This window comes from Heterodontus francisci, chromosome 2 (genome assembly GCF_036365525.1).
Source record: "Heterodontus francisci isolate sHetFra1 chromosome 2, sHetFra1.hap1, whole genome shotgun sequence".
Classification (NCBI taxonomy): domain Eukaryota; kingdom Metazoa; phylum Chordata; class Chondrichthyes; order Heterodontiformes; family Heterodontidae; genus Heterodontus; species Heterodontus francisci.
In genome coordinates, this window is record NC_090372.1 from 142,939,373 (window position 1) to 142,956,795 (window position 17,423).

Here is a 17,423-nt window from a genome sequence, read left to right on the forward strand (position 1 = left end):
GCAGAAGGTTATAGAAGTTTTCTGTTTAAGGGTAAAGTATCAACAGAGCCATCTTAGGGATTTCGGGCGGCACAGTCACTAATGTTGGCAGGTGATATGAATTTTATTCCCCTGTAGTTCGCTGAATGTGAAGGTGCTAATCCAAAGGATAGCATTAATTAGGTGAGCAGCCAGCTATTGCAACGGAATGGAAAAGAGCAGGCCTGTGATAGAGCAGAACCGGAGCGGCGGACTAGTAAAGAGCTAGACAGTGCGTGAGTGAGGAGCTGACCAACAGTGTTCTAAAGAAAATCAAGTGTGACTTCACAGGGAAGCAGTTAAGTGATTGGTTGGTGAGTATTTTTTCTCGAAACTGAGGTACTTTTCAGCAGTAGCAAGGTTTATGATCTAATAGATAGAGGAATGGCAGGGCTGTTTCGACCTCTGGGAGTGCACATTCTGTGCTATGTGCAAACTCCAGGACACTTCCCGTGTCCTGGATAATCATATATGCAGGAAGTGTTGTCAGTTGCAGCAGCTTGAGCTCCGGGTTTTGGAACTTGAGCAACAGCTGATGTCTCCATGACACATCCATGAGGTTGAGAGCATTGTGGATAGCACATGTATAGATGTGGTCACCCGGCAGCTTAAGAGTGTACAGGGAGAGAGGGAGTAGGTGACTGCCAAGCAACAAAGAAGAAACAGGCAGGTAGTGCAGGAGTTCAGCTCACTCTCCAACTGGAGACAAGTCCCCTGGTCCTGATGGGCTTCATCCTAGGGTCTCAAAAGAGGTGGCTAATGAGGGTGTAGATGCATTAGATTTAATTTTTCAAAATTCACTAGATTCTGGTAAGGTTCCATCAGACTGGGAAGTAGAAAATATAACCCCTCTGTTCAAGAAGGGGGGGAAGGCAGAAAACAGTTAATTATTGGCCAGTTAGCTTGACATCTATTGTGGGGAAGGTGTTAGAATTAATCATTATGGAGGCTACAGCTGGGCACTTGGAAAAAGGTAATTGGGAATAGTCAGTATGGTTTTGTGAAAGGACATTCGTGTTTAACCAATTTGTTGGAGTTCTTTGAAGGAGTGACATGTGCTCTGGACAAAGGGAGCCGTTGACGTACTGTACTTGGATTTCCAGAAGGCATTTTTTCAAGGTGCCACATAAAAGGTTACTGTGCAAAGTAGGAGCTCATGGTGTAGGGGGTAACATATTAGCACAGATAGAAGATTGGCGGGCTGGCAGAAAACAGAGTATGCATAAATGGGTCCTTTTCTGATTGGCAGGATGCGACAAGTGGAGACCCGCAGGGGTCTGTGCTGGGACCTCAACTTTTTACAATTCATGTTAATGACTTTAGATGAGGGGAGTGGTGGCATGGTAGCTAAATGTATATTTAGGTAGGAAAGTATGTTGTGAAGAGGACATAAGGAGGTTGCAGACTGATGTGGATAGGTTGAATGATTGGCAGATGGAGTATAATGTGGGAAAATATGAAGTTGTTCATTTTGGCAGGAAGAATCAAAAATGTAGAGTATTACTTAAATGGAGAATGACTGCAGAATTCAGAGGTGCAGAGGGATTTAGGCATGAGTCCCAAAAAGTTAGTATGCAGGTACAGCAAGTAATAAAGAAGGCTAATGGAATGCTATCCTTTATTACGAGAGGAGTTGAAAATGTTATGCTTCAGTTATACAGGACATTGGTGAGACCACATCTCGAATACTGTGTGCAGTTTTGGTCTCCTTATTTAAGGAAGGATGTGAATGCGTTGGTGGCGGTTCAGAGGAGGTTTACTAGATTGATACCTGGCATGAGCGGGTTGTCTTATGAGGGAAGGTTGGACAGACTGGGCTTGTTTTCACTGGAGTTTAGAAGAGTGAGGGGAGACTTGATAGTTTATAAGATCCTGAATGGTCCGGACAAGGTGGGTGTGAAGAGGATGTTTCCCCTCGTGGGTGAGTCCAAATCTAGGGGGCACTGATTTAAAATTAGGGGTCGCCCTTTTAGGACAGAGATGAGGAGAAATTTTTTCTCTTGAGGGTTGTGCGACTTTGGAATACTCTGCCTCAGAAGGTGGTGGAAGCAGGTTCATTGAATATTTTTAAGGCGGAGATAGATCGATTCTTGTTAGGCAGGGAATTAAGGGTTATAGGGGGTTGATGGAAGTGTGGAATTCGAAACGCAAACAGATCAGCCATGAACTTATTGAATGGTGGAGCAGGCTTGAGGGGCCGAATGGCCTGCTTCTCCTAATTCATGTGTTCGTACGGTATTTAGTTCGGAATACTGAGCAAAGTGATGGTTCATCTGGAGAATGCAGCCAGAGCTGGTTCAGTTGCACGAGGGGGCATAAAGAAGACTGGAAGAGCAGTAGTGATAGGAGATTTGATATTTTAGGGAATAGACAGGCATTCCTGTGGCTGCAGATGTGAGTCCAGGATGATGTGTTGCCTCTCTGGTGCCAGGATCAAAGATGTCACTGAATGGCTGCAGACCACCCTGAGGGGGGAGGGTGAGCAGCCAGCAGTCTTGGTACCAACAACATAGGCAGAAAGAGGGGTGTGTTCCTGCAGTCAGAGTTTAGGGACCTAGGTAAGAAATTAGCAAGCAGGACCTCAAAAGTATTAATCTCCGGATTACTCCCGGTACCAGGTGCAAGTGAATATAGAAATAGGATGGAGCAGATGATTGTTGGAGGGAGGGCTTCAGATTCCTGGGCCACCGGGGCCAGTTCTGGAGAAGACAGGAACTGTACAGGCCGGATGGGTTGCATCTGAACAGAACTGGGACAAATTTCCTTGCGGCACGATTTGCTAGTGCTATTGGTGAGGTTTTAAACGAACTTGGCAGGGGGATGGGAACCAGGAGATAATGCAATAGAGGAACACCAAGGTGCACATAGAATTGGGAGAGGCAGATTGCACTGGAGTAGGAAATAGTAAAGTATTAGGTGGGGTCGGAAATAGAGGAAAAGTAATAAAGTCTGAAATAGGGTTACTGCACACGTCTGTGAATGCGCAGAGTGTGGCAAATAAGGTTGGTGAGCTGCAGGCGCAGAGTGGCGCAGTGGTTAGCACCGCAGCCTCACAGCTCCAGGGACCCGGGTTCGATTCCGGGTACTGCCTGTGTGGAGTTTGCAAGTTCTCCCTGTGTCTGCGTGGGTTTTCTCCGGGTGCTCCGGTTTCCTCCCACAAGCCAAAAGACTTGCAGGTTGATAGGTAAATTGGCCATTATAAATTGTCACCCGTATAGGTAGGTGGTAGGGAAATATAGGGACAGGTGGGGATGTTTGGTAGGAATATGGGATTAGTATAAATGGGTGGTTGATGTTCGGCACAGACTCGGTGGGCCGAAGGGCCTGTTTCAGTGCTGTATCTCTAATCTAATAGCCACGTGGAAATCTGATGTTGTGGCAATAACAGAGACCTGGCTCAAAGCAGATGCTAAATATTCCTGGATACAAGGTGTTCAAGAAAGATAGGAAAGGGAGGAAAAGGGGAGAGGTTGGCTGTTGTAATTAAGGATAACATTGCAGTGCTGAAGAGAGAGGATGTCCCAGAGGGGTCAAGCACAGAATCTGTTTGGCTGGAACTGAGGATTAAAAAGGGTGCAATTACATTGCTCAGTGTAGTCTATAGGCCACCAACTAGTGGGAAAGATGTAGAAGGACAATTTTGCAAGGAAATTACAGAGAGGTGCAGGAATTATAGCGTGGTTATAATGAGGGACTTTAAGTATCCAAATGAACTGGGAGAGTTGTGTAAAGGGCAGAGAGGCGCAAGAGTTCCTAGAGTGTGTTCAGGAGAATTTTCTACAGTATGTTTCCAGTCCAATGAGAAAGAAGGCACTGCTGGACCGAGTTCTTGGGAATGCGGTGGGCCAAGTGGATCAAGTGTCAGTAGGGGAACAATTCGGGGACCGTGATCATTGTATCATTAGGTTTAGGTTAGCTATGGTAAAGGACAAGGAACAACCCAGAGTAAGAACAATGAACTGGGGGAAAGCCTACTTCATTGGGGTAAGATTAGATCTGGCCCAGATAAATTGGAATCAAAGGTTGGCAGTCAAAACTGTAGCTGAACGAGGGGCTACTTTTAAAGTGGAGATAGTTCAGGCACAGTCAAGGTATATTCCCACGAAGGGGAAAGTTACGGCAAACAAATCCAGAGCCCCCGGATGATGAAACAGATAGGAATTAAGATGAATAAGAAAAAGTATGCTTATGATAGGATCCAAGTGAATAATACCACCGAGAACCAGACTGCATATAGAAGGTTAAGAGGGGAAGTGAAAAAGCAAATGAGAAGCAAAGAGACTGACAGCTAATATAAAAGGGAATCCAAAAGTCGTCTTCTGGCATATTAATAAAAGGATGGTGAAATCGGGAGTGGGGCCAATTCGAGACCAAAAAGGGGATTTACTCATAGAGGCAGGGGGCATAGCTGAGGTGTTAAATGAAAACTGTACATCTGTTTTTACCAAGGAAGAAGATGCTGGACAGGTCATGGTAAAAGAGGAGGTAATTCAGACACTTGAAGGGTTTAAAATTGATAAGGAGGGGAGATATTGGATGGGTTAGCTGTACTTAAAAGTTGATAAAGCACCAGGACTGGATGAGATGCATCCAAGGATACTGACGGAAATCAGAGTGGGAATTGCGAAGGCACCGGCCATAATTTTTCAGTCTTCCTTAGATTCAGGGTGGTGTCAGAGGACTGGAGAATTGCAAATATTACACCTTTATGTAAAATGGCTTGCAGGAATGGCATCAATTTCCAGGTCCGCTACCGGGACCCACGACGGGCTCACTAAATTCAGCCCTCTTTGTGCACTTCCCACAGTTTATTTTCCCACCTAGCTTTTTATCAGCAGCAAATTGGGTGCATTATACTCAGTCCCTTCTTCTAAGTCACTAATATAGATTGCAAATATGCCACAGGACTGAAATGTAAGCAATATATAATACCCATTATCAAAAAGGGGTAAAGAGCTTATTGGGTAATTATAAGCCAGTTCGATTAGCATTGCTGGTTAAAAAAATTTTGGAATCTTTAATCAACAATAAATGATTTAGTACTTTGAAGAGAAAATCATTAAAAGCAGCCATCAAAGATTGCAGAGTAGATATTTGTGCTTGACAAACGTGATGGAGTTCCTTGGCTTTTATTTTCTTGAGTTTAGCAAACATGAAACATTTACCATGACTTAGCAAGTCCCTATGTTTTGATCTTCCTATCGTATTTCAACTGCTGTTTGCTGTGCAAAGTTATTATAAGCACTTTGGAGATTTTAAGGAACCTTACTCATTTTTCTAATTTGTGAATGCAAAGCGATGTCAGTTTTTTTTGTGAATCAGATTGTGCATATCTGGAGTCGCAATTTATGTACACTCCCCAAATATGTCGCCAACATTTTTTGTTTTCTTGCATTCAAATGCTCTAAGGCACAAACTATCATATATTGCATTGAACAATTTATTGGCTAATTAACAGAATATTTCAACAATAATTAACAGTCCCCTAATTCTGTGAAGAGTGTGCTATAGCGCAATGCCAATAAATCCCACTAATACGCCAAAGCATTAAGAAAAAGCCTAACTCTATTCAAACAAATTCTAGTGAAGTAACTGTAGATGTTTTGTGACATTATGATAACCTTTGTGGTATCTCAAGCTAGCTCTAGACAAAACAAATCAGCTATCTTGTTAAACACAGATATGTTGGGCTATGTAAAATCAAAATTATGATTCCATGACAGTGCAATAATTATTTGTCTTTGAGCAATGAACTCGGTTCCAGCTATATCCCCTTTTAGCCCATCAGCTAAGAATGACAGCATGCATGAAACAACAATGAAACTATGGGGCGAATTTTATGCTCTCCGCTATGGTGGATTTGGTGGCTTGCGGGTTGATATAATTAGGCAGGAGATGTTTTTCAGATTCCTGATGGGATATTTTGGAGGAATTAAGAGAGTGGCGGGTTTGCGGCGTTCTGGGGTTCCCCAGCGCAGTGAGATTGCAGCTTTGCATTCATTTAAATAACATGAATACTCATTACCATATGCATAGTTACAATTTAGTCTACCTGCCAGATTAAGTGAATGGCGAGCAATTTTCCTGTGCCACCAGGTTCACAATCGTTTCAATGTGGCGTGTAGCAGTTAGATTTATGCAGTTGAATCTCAGGTCTGTGCTCCGCTCTCTTTAACTCAACTAAATTAACGCTAGCATTGGGATGGATGTTTGCCTCCAGAAAAGCCACAGCGAGATGGGTCTCAGACACGCAATTGTCTAGTACCACGGAAGGAAGAGCAAAGGGAAAGACTCAGCGGGGCTCTTTTCCCTCAACTCATGATACATGAACGTCAGCAACAGGCAGAACAAAAAGGTGAGGATGCTGTCAATGATAACATCTAGGAATGGCCTTATCGAAGATGGGCACTGGCACGTCATCGCATCCTCAGGACAAGGGCAAATGGCAGAGACGCCTAAGGATGTCACGTGAAATGGTCACAGAAATTTGTAGGATTCTGTGGCATGACCTGCAACTGCATGGCTTCGGTGGGAATACCATGCCAGTTGCCTCAAGGTGACTGCTGCACTCAATTATTTTTTCCAGCGGCTCCTTCCAGGGATCCATGGGTAACATATGTGCCATCTCGTAGTCTGCAACCTACAGGTGCATCAAAGAGGTGACCAGTGCCCTTTTTCGATGTGCCAATGATTTCATCTACTTACCTGTGGACGTGAGCAGCCAGGCAGCAAGATCTGTGGCCTCTGGCGCCATTGCTGTGTTCCCTAGAGTGCAAGGGGTGATTGACTGTACTCCTGTGGCCATTAGAACTCCCTGGGGCCAGTCTGCTGTTTTTGTCCATCACAAAGGCTTCCACGTTTGAAACATGCAACTGGTTTGTGAAAAACGGGAAAAGAATCATGCATGTTTACACACATTTCCCAGGGAGCTGTCATAACTCATACATTTTGAAGAACCAGCTGAAGTGGACAGATGGATCCTGGGTGACTAGGGTTGCCCCCTTGTACATGGCTGATGACATCAGTACGCCATCCCCAAAGCGCTGCTGAAGAGAGGTACAATGTCACTCTCACATCCACTAGAGCCATCATTGAACACACCATTGGAATTCTGAAAATGCAATTCCATTAGCTTGACCGGTCTGGAGGGGCTCTTCAGTACCCCCTACAGAGGGTATCATGAATAATCGTCTGTTGTGCTTTGCACAAGTTTGCCATTAGACATGGAAACATTCTGCAAGCGGAGGAACACCAGTCCTCCTCAGATGAGGATGACTGTGAAGACGGTGAGGAGGAGGACAACGATGCCGTCATCAATATGAGGGCCATGGAGAGACCTGCATGGGACATCAGGGAGAATCTCATTTATGCACCTTTCAGCCAACAATAGGAATGTTGGGAGGAGAAACATAACAATTCCCCACAGAAATTCCCTTTTGCACGAGGTCTTATCGCTGCAATCTTAACGAAGCATTGCTGCACTTTCTTGTGATTGGCATTTGAAATCATCTATGGCTACGATGAATGTGACTACACACCACTGTAAGCAGCATTAAGTTATGTCTGTAGAAAACAAAAGTAAGGTATGACACTATTGGAAAAGTTAATAATCAATAGGAAAACAGCCATCATTGAAGAATGAAGGCTCAGATTCCAGTGAGATATGGATACTGGACATTTCCTGAGATGCTTTGCAAACATCATTGCCTTCCTGCCATAGGCCTCTGAAAAATATCTTTGTATCCATCTGTAATCAAGCAAATCATTAGCAAGAGTGGATAAACTTTTAAATGAAATAAAAAATATATTCAGAAATCTTTTCTATTCTCACAATATATACATCACCCATGCTACTTGTGTGCTCAAAACTCTTTCAATTTCCTTTTTCTCCTGCTACGTCTAGGTGATACCCGACATTTGCAGCTGAGGTGGTGGCAGTCTGCTCAATGTGCTGCCCTGTTGCTGTGGATGACCATGGTGGGCATCCTCTGAAGGAATGGGGCCTTGATGGCTCCATCTTACTGGAGGTCTGCAGCAAAGGTGGAGTAGCCTCTGTGTGCTTGCGTGCTGGAGGTAAGGGGGCCAGTGTTGAGGAAAGGGGGGGGGCGGTGCGCGGAGGGCGAGATGCTGCTTACCCTAGGGGTGTCCTTAGAGGAAGCCCCAGAGCAGCTGGCACACATTCCTCCTCTATCTGTGTGCATGATGGTATCTGCCTGTCTCCCTGAGGGGAAGGAGCACCTGGAGAGAGGTCCTGGTTCCTCGTCTCCCTCTTGCTTAGACTCTGCTGCATGCATGGAGCCAACGATGGAGTGCAGGTCAGATCGCATATTGCTCGAATGCTCAACCAGACTCGCCACGGAGCTCGCCAGACTCTTGACTGAGGAAGTCATGAGCTTAAATGCCCAAGACATGGCAGACATCATAGCTTGTGTGGACTCCTCCATGACATGCGCAAAGCAACGCATGACCTTCAGCATCTCTGACATATTTTCAACATTGCTGTGCTGCACATCCAGCAGACTTCTTGTAGCTACAAATATCATCATGAGTGTGGGTCTGAACAGGGACCAATTTCCCAGCCAGAGGACCCAGCTGGCACATGCTCCCTCAGCTGCTGGGACGTGTCTGTGTTGTACACACCAGCTTGAGACCCAGATTCTAATTTTAAACCCCCTGTAGACAGTGTGGATTTATCTGCTCTGGCGGAGGTGGAAGAAGAGGCAGGTGCACCCCGAGGGGCATTGGCTGCTGCTTCCTCCCCAGAGGAGGATTCTTGGGCCATGTGGTGTTCTGCGCGTCGAGTCCACCTGCAGTGGAGACACAAACAGAAACACTTCAAGCATGTACTTCATATGAATTCACACAATTTCCTTCAATTTGCACATTTGCCTGCAAGAGTAGAGATGACACCTTGTGGCTCCTGCCTCGCCATTTCCGCTTGCCCTGCCTCCCTCTTCTCTCACGATCTCCTCAGCCTTGATCGGCAGCTTCATGTCAGGGGCTCCTCCTCTCGCTTTAGTAGGCTCACGCTTGTGGCTTCATTTATCCTGCAGCAGATAGTGCAGATTTAATGACATGGCAAATAATGCATCACAACCATTGCATACATGCATCAACATCATTCATTCTGCAATGGGTTTCGCACATAAACAATGCCAATCTTCATCTTGGCGCAACATCATTCAGTGAATGGCATCAAGGCTGCTCATGCATTCCACAGGATTCCTTACTTACCCTCTGTCTTAAAGACATAAGGCTATGGAAGAAAACAATGGAGCAGCTTTGCCAGGACCGCTTATTCTCGCCGATCTGAGCAAGTTATTGACGTGTTGGCGGCAATGCACCCATATTCTACAACTGACCCCACAGTTTGAAATCGCCTCTGCTACCTCCATCCAGGTCGCCTTGATCAGGCAGGAGGGTCTTCGCACTCCATCTGCAGGGAAGAGGACCTCCCACCTTTCCCTGACGGCTTGGAGGAGAACCCGAAGGGAGGCATCACTGAACCGTGAGGTGGGACAGTGCCTGCTGGCTGCCATGTGATTCACTTTGGCTATAGGGAAAATGAATGATGTGAAGTTGGTGGTGACTTTCACAAAATAAAGGAGGCAAAAACATTTTGATTTAAGTAAACGGTTCAATTTCAGTTAGTGTGAAGGTACTTAGATGAAAGCGAGGCTGCTGATCCTTGAGACTGCAAGCGCAGAATGTTTCATATCTGTGGCAATCATGGTGCTTGGGGCAGTGTCGACGGGTTCCACCGAAGAAAGGCCGCCCCCGCCGCATGATGCCATGTGTCCCCCGTGCCTGTCGCCGCACAGCTAATTTACATGCAAAATTGCGTGGGAAACTGGAATTGCGGCAAAAGTTACAATAACAACTTGCGGGCCCGCCCAAAAATGATTTTTCTATTCCAGAGGGACCCAGCAGTTATATGAAGACTTTCTTTGTATTTCCTCTTTTGAAAGGGTTGCACGTATGACTTAAAGAACTGGAAAACTTCATTTAAATGCCTAAATTTAAATATACACAGATATATGTGCTGATGCAATATCAGAAAGCATAGAACAAGAATTTGCCATTTAGCCTATTGAGTTAATTCCTTCCATCGACCTTGTATAATTTGCCCCATCATAATTTGCATCTGAAGGTAACCAACCCATAGGCAAAACCTTCAGGAAGGTAAAGTTGTCACAAATATTTACATATGGTACTAAGGTAGATAGGAAGAGTTCAGGATTTCAGTTTAACATTACATTTGTGTTATTTAACTTTGACCAGATGGCATTTTCAAGTGCCCAGCAGCACGGTTTTCCAAAAGTATTTGTATATGTTTAGGCTAACCTGCATAAACTTAAACCCCATTCTTAACTAGCTGTTTCTGCTGCTTTTATAGGAGTTAATCAACACATTTCCTGCTCTGTTGGAATTCCATTCCAAATATAAACTCAGTTGGTGAACAGATTTGTTCCGATCGATAATCTTGCTGAGACTTATTAATTCTATACTTGTGTTTTCTCGTTCTAAGATCATGGTTTAAGTAGCTTGCATCTTTAGCTGCATTGTCCTGCATTTTTTTCATATTTTTCTTTTTCCCATGACTATTTTCTCCTCTTGTCTCCTGCCCTGAAGGTGTTGATTAATCAGTGAGCACAGTGCTATGGACACTGGTTCCCCTCTGATACTTCAGCCCAAATGGTCATTATTCACATCAAAGCCTTGATAGGATATTCGACTGTGGGTTACAGTCCAGCCAAGCCCAAATTAATTTTTATTCAAATCTTAACAAATCCCTTTTATATACCAAATTTATCATGTGTCTAGAAGACAGTAAATGATAGAATTTCAGTAGACTCAGTGTAGCTCTCAATTAGGTAAGTGTGCAGTGTACCAGCACTCTTGCACCCATGCTGAGCTAATGGGTTTAAGGTGAATTCTTTAAAAAATTACTCCAGTATTTGCATCATGCATGAAAATAGAATCATTAATCATCTCAATGAGTATAGCAATTGTTACGACTGAGGCAGGAGGAGTGCACTGTTTTTCTAGTTCCACTTCTCCACAGGTCACAACGTATATTTAAATGTTTACCCAGTTACCCATACTCTATCGTGGACTCTGTTTTTATCCTAGAATGAAATACACCAACCAGGTTTCTTTATTAAACAACAAAATTATCAGTTTATCATAAAACAAGACTTAACCAGTAACGAAGCAAAGCATTAACACACAGATTGAAATATGAAATTTCCCTTTTACCTCAGCCCCTCACACCCACAGAGACACACACACACCAGTTAACTGAAAAAAATATAGATGTTCTCTTTAGAGCTCTGTTCTGTTACAAAAAAAAAAGACAAAAAAGAATACTTTGGCCAAATACTTGCTAATTCTTGAAGGAAAAAAGAGATGTGGAAAAGAGTCAGTTGTCCCTTTTTGGTTTGACGTGCCAAATTTGGTTTGACAGCTGTCACTGGGGTCTTTCTAGAACAGTTCTTTTCAGGCGACGTTGAAGATTAGTTTGGCAGGCTTTCTAGGAGAAATACAACAACAGGTGCTTCTGGCAGGCTTTTCAGGAGAAATGCAGCATCAGTTTCCCTATTTCTTACACTTGATTCTCAGGAAGTTCTGAAAGAGATGGAAGAGGGTGCTGATGGTGACTGCTGTCTTGGCTGGTTTTCTCTAACTGCAGAATAGTTCACACCCCAACTGACTGTCCAAAGCGAAACCAAAACAGTATCTCATGAGTCAAGCCTCCTGACCCCTATAAATCTTGACCTGTGACATCTCCCCTTAGTCCAAGGTTCCTGTTGTTTATTTATGTTGGTGATAGGTAGACTCCAGTAGAGGCTGCTTTTAGCATTCCTTGATTCTTCCAGTAAGTGTTTTCAGTCAAGTGTCCTTTCAATGAACTGTCAGCAAAAAAGCCAAGTCCAGCTTCTATGAAATCTTCAGCCTTCGCCACAAATCCATCTCCACAATTTGAAGAAAAGTCCTAAGAAACATATACTTAACAAATATAGAAGCACTTTTGTAACATAATCATAAATCAAGTTTGAGTGGACACTGGAGATTCCTGCAACTTTTGTTTATGTTTAAGCATGAAAAATGACGCTTGCCATTATTAAACTTTCTAGATCCAATAATGTATGTTATTTCAGTAGAACTTAGTTAAACACCTGAAAAAGAGCAGTAACAGAACATTTTTGTTTGAAGATGCACTGCTTTAAAGAGTTACTTTCTTGCAAATCCTGTGATTCGAACTAGATGCTTTCTTTTCATGTAGCTTTCACAAAGCTAGCATTAAAAACAACCCATACAAGTTGTAGGACTCAAGAGAATTCTAAGTGTTAGCTGTCCAAGATAAGTCGCTTGTGCCAGGTATTGACAGCTGCTTATGATTTGGGAACTGTATCTCAGCAGGTGCCCTCACCTAGAGGAGACAAGGGGTAAGGGAAGTTGGAGGGAATATTGGAGAAATAAAAAAAAAATAATGAAACCGCATTCTGTGACTGAGGCTGGAAGCTTATTTGAGGTTTTGAACTTATCCCCCCATTCCATGTAGTGATGAACAAAATGCTGTGTGGATTATAGCTCAACAAAGTGTAAGTTACAGCTGGTGAGAGAAGAGCTGAGAGAAGATGGATGTGGTCCAAGAAGGAAGAGTGAGGAGAGTAGAGGAAGAGATTTTCATCTGTTAGAGATGTCCCATCTTGAGTAAGAAAATGCATCTCCAAGGAAGGTAGGACAAGTTGTATAGATGTATGAAGGGAGTAAAATTATGTGCCCTGTTGCAGAGTGGCCATTATGTAGGGAAAACTAAAACTGATATTTCTGATTTTCATTTAGTGAGCATGTCTGATGGGGACATGATTAGGCCATTCAGCCTTTCAAGCTTGTTTCACTTTTCACTTATAACATGGCTGATCTGCATTGTAACACCATCTACCACCATGGTTCCCTAAGTCTTCATAGCCTTGCTTAGAAACAACTATCAATTTCCATTTTGAAATTTTCAATTGACCTAGCCTCAACAGTTTTTTGGGGAGAGAATTCCAGATTTCACATTGCCTTTAGTGCGCAGAAGTGCTTTCCGTCTTCGCCTGTGAACTGCTTAGGTCTCAATTTAAGGTTATGCCCTCTTGTCCTGGACACCCCACAAGAGAAAATTATTTCTCTCTCTCTCTCTCTACCCTATCAACTCCTTTAATCATCTTAAACACCTCAGTTTGATCACCCCATAATCTTATATGCTCAAGGGGATCCATAGAACCATCAAGCCTAGTCTCTGCAACATCTTGTCCTAACTTAACCCTTTTAGCCCAAGTATCATTCTGGTGAATTTGCCTGGCACCTCCTCCAAAGCCAGTATATCCTTCCTGAGGTGCAGTACCTAGAGTTGCGCACAGTACTCCAGATGGAGTCTAACCAAAAATTTATAAAACTGAAACTTTTACTCCCTGGTATTTCAGGCCCTTTAAGTTAAAGATTAACATTCCAAGAGGCTTTTTAATTCTTTTTGTATCCACTCACTAGCTTTTAGTGATTTCTGTATGTGGACCCCTAAATCTCTCTGCTTCTCATCATTTAGAAAATATTCTATTTTTAGTCTTGGGTCCAAAGTGGGTGACCTCACACTTCCCCACTTTAAACTCCTTCTGCCACAGGTTTGCCCACTCGCTTGATCCATGGCTGTGCCTTTGCAACTTTCTGCTCCCATCTAAACTATTTACTATACCACCCAACTTAGTATCGTTGGCAAACCTGGATATATGGAGCTCTAGTCCTTTATTTAAGTCATTTATAAATAGTGAAAAGTTGAGGCCCTGGTACAGAGCCCTGGGGGATACCAGTAGTCACATCCTATCAATTTTAGAACATATTCCATTATCCCGACTCACTGTCTGCTATCTTTTAACCAATTCCCTACTCGTCAGGTTGTTTCCAATTCCATATATGCTCATTTTTATTGAGTCTTTTGTATAGAATCTCATCAAATGGCTTCTGGAAGTCCATATAAATTGCCTTCATAGACACTCCTTTATCTACCACTTCAGTTACCTCCTCAAAAAAACTCAACCAGGTTCATTAAACATGAAATAAAAATAAAGTGCTGGAAATACTCAACAGGTCTGGCAGCATCTGAGGAGAGAGAAGCAGAGTTAACATTTCAGGCCAGTGACCTTTCATCAGAACTGGCAAAGGTTAGAGAAGGGTTAGGTTTTCAGCAAGTTCTGATGAAAGGTCACTGACCTGAAACGTTAACTCTGCTTCTCTCTCCACAGATGCTGCCAGACCTGCTGAGTATTTCCAGCACTTTGGGTTTTTTTTCAGATTTCTGGCATCTGCAGTATATTGCTTTTATGATTCATTAAACAGGACTTGCCTTCACAAATCCATTTTGACTCGATCTGAGAAGTTCATATTTGTCGAAGTGCTCAGTCACTCTAGTGCTAACAACTGATTCTAGTAACTTCCCTGCAACAGATGTTAAACTCTCACAGAATCACAGAATTGTTACAGCAGAGATGGAGGCCAGTGGCCCTTCATGTCGACACCAGCTGTCCGAGTGAGCAGATCACTTAGTGCAATTCCCTCACCACCTCCCCATAACCCTGTTCATTTTTCTTTTTCAGATAACTATCTAATTCCCTTTTGAATGCCTTGATTGAACCTGCCTCCGCTGCACTCTCTGGCAGTGCCCTCCAGACCCTAACCACTCACTGCATGAAAAAGTAGTTCCTCAGGACGCCAGTGCTGCTCTTGCCAATTACCTTAAATTTGTGCCCTGTCGTTCTTGATCGTTTCTCGAGTGGGAACAGGTTCTCCATATCTGCTCTGTCCACACACCTCTTGATTTTGAATACCTCTTTCAAATCTCCTGTCAGCCTTCTCTTCTCCAAGGAAAAGAGTCCCAACTTCTCTAATCTGTCTTCATAAATGAAGTTCCTCTTCCCTGGAACCATTCTCGTGAATGACTAATGGGCTGTAATTTTCTAGTTTATCTCTCCTGTCCTTCCTATATAATGTCCTGGGCCACTCGGCCCCTTAAGCCTGCTCCGCCATTCAAAAAGGTCATGGCTAATCTGAGTGTGACCTTGACTCCACATTCCCGCCTACCCTGATAACCTTTCACCCCCTTCCTTATCAAGAATCTATCTACCACTGCCATAAAAATATTTAAAGACTCTGCTTCCACTGCCTTTTGATGAAGAAAGTTCCAAAGGCTCATGACCCTCTGAGAAAACATTTCTCCTCATCTCTCTTTTAAATGGGTGACCCCTTATTTTTAAATAGTGACTGCTAGTTCTAGATCCGCCCATTTTTGTCTTGTAAACCTTCTCTGAACTGCTTCCAACGCATTTACATCCTTCTTTAAATAAGGAGACCATTACTGTACACAGTACTCCAGATGTGGTCTCACCAATGCCCTGTAAACCTGCCTACTTTTGTATTCAATTCCCCTCATGATAAATGATAACATTCTTGCTTACTGATTGCTTACTGAAACTGCAACCTAACCTTTTGCGATTGATGCTGTAGGACACCCAGATCCCTCTGATTATCAAAGTTCTGCAAACTCTTATCATTTATATAATATGCTTTTTTATTCTTACTGTCAAAATGGACAATTTCACATTTTCCCACATTATACTATTTTGTCCATTAGCACTTAATTTTTTTTTAATATCTAGTAAATGCCTCCTTTTGATTTAGTTTTAGTGTATCTCTGGTACTTTAGCCTTTTCCTCTGCTGTGAAGACCGAAACAAAGTAAGCATTACAAGATCAAATTATATACATCATCCACCTGAATGGTGTACAACTTCTGTGTTGTTTGTATATATCTGTGCCAAATCAAATGCCCAACTGAATAATGCAATTATTGAATTATTCAGCAGAAGATGCTGTTGTGTGATTTCCTTGCTTTTTGTTTTTTGAGATACTGTTTGGTGTCGCACTTCGTCACCAAGTGGATGAGAGATGACCCATGACCAGTCTCGTCAAATCCTTTTTCAACCCACTCAATTTATCATGTTTTATCATTTTTTGACAGTTCTGTGTTATATTTGCTGGCACCGTGCAGAACTACTTTTGTTTCCAAAAGATGGAAAATAAACTTGCTCATGCTCACCTTTGATTTTTCCTTTTGTCTGTTTTTGAAGCTGTTGTTCGTGCATGTGCCGATGGTGGAGCAAACCGACTCTATGAGCATACAGAAGGAAGGCGGGACAGGTAAAGCTGTTAACTTCTGTTATTTGTTTTTAACCATCTGATGTGGCATTGTGTTTAATGACAGGTTGTCCCATCTTCCTAAGGGAAAGAAACCTTCCTGTGTCAGTGATTCTGTCCTATTCATTATGTGTAAAGGAAACACTAATCAGTAAAAACGCTCCTGGAGAAGTCAGGGGTGTTTTACTCCAATAGCTTTCTTCTTAACTCAGTGTCAGTAACTCTCTGGTGACACTCACACTTGACATGGATGATAGACAACCTGATGAATGTTCATGTTTCCACAGCTTGAAAAATATTTGAGAACTCATTCTTAGAAGAAATTTAAAAGTTGCGTCTCCAATTCTGTTTCGTGATTTTCAGTTCAACTTCTTTGTTTCACTGTCGAATAACTTTCCCTTCAGCTGTGAATGTATAGGATAAGTATGTGTCACCTGTTGGGGGTAGGGTTGTGGGCGATGTGGGTAAGTCTTGAAGATGTGTCTAGTATGTTGAGAACTGAACACAAAGTAGACTATACAATGATGTGAAGCAAAAACTATGTTTGTCTTTCGATTCATAATTCAGGGAATTTTTAGATTACAGAGTCTTCTTCTTTGACCTCCTTGTCTCGAGAGATAATGGGTAAGCACCGAGAGGTGGTCAGTGGTTTGTGGATCAGCGCCTGGATTGGCTATAAAGGCCAATTCTAGAGTGACAGACTCTTCCACAGGTGCTGCAGATAAAATTGGTTGTCAGGGCTGTTACACAGTTGGCTTTTTCCTGCCAACTGCTAAGTCCCTTCGACATTGCCACTCTTTAGCCCCGCCTTTATGGCTGTCCGCCAGCTCTGGCGATCACTGGCAACTGACTCCCACGACGTGTGGTCAATGTCACAGGACTTCATGTCGCGTTTGCAGACGCCTTTAAAGTGGAGACATGGACGGCCGGTGGGTCTGATACCAATGACGAGCTCGCTGTAAAATGCGTCCTTGGGGATCCTGCCATCTTCCATGCGGCTCACGTGACCAAGCCATCTCAAGTGCCGCTGACTCAGTAGGGTGTATACGCTGGGGGTGTTGGCCACTTCGAGGACTTCTGCGTTGGAGATACGGTCCTGCCACCTGATGCCAAGGATTCTCTGGAGGCAGCGAAGATGGAATGAGTTGAGATGTCACTCTTGGCTGACATACA

The 17,423-nt window shown here is 43.2% G+C and overlaps 1 protein-coding gene across 8 annotated transcripts in view; it reads left to right on the forward strand.

Annotated features, from left to right (window-relative positions):
- The window catches only part of tpk1 (thiamin pyrophosphokinase 1), a 439,182-nt gene that overhangs the window by 150,777 nt on the left and 270,982 nt on the right, over window positions 1–17,423 (forward strand). For all 8 annotated transcript variants that reach the window (XM_068011462.1, XM_068011518.1, XM_068011480.1 and 5 more), the window contains one exon: window positions 16,184–16,253. In XM_068011462.1, the coding sequence (XP_067867563.1) occupies window positions 16,184–16,253 (70 nt within the window). The remainder of the gene's footprint in view (window positions 1–16,183; window positions 16,254–17,423) is intronic.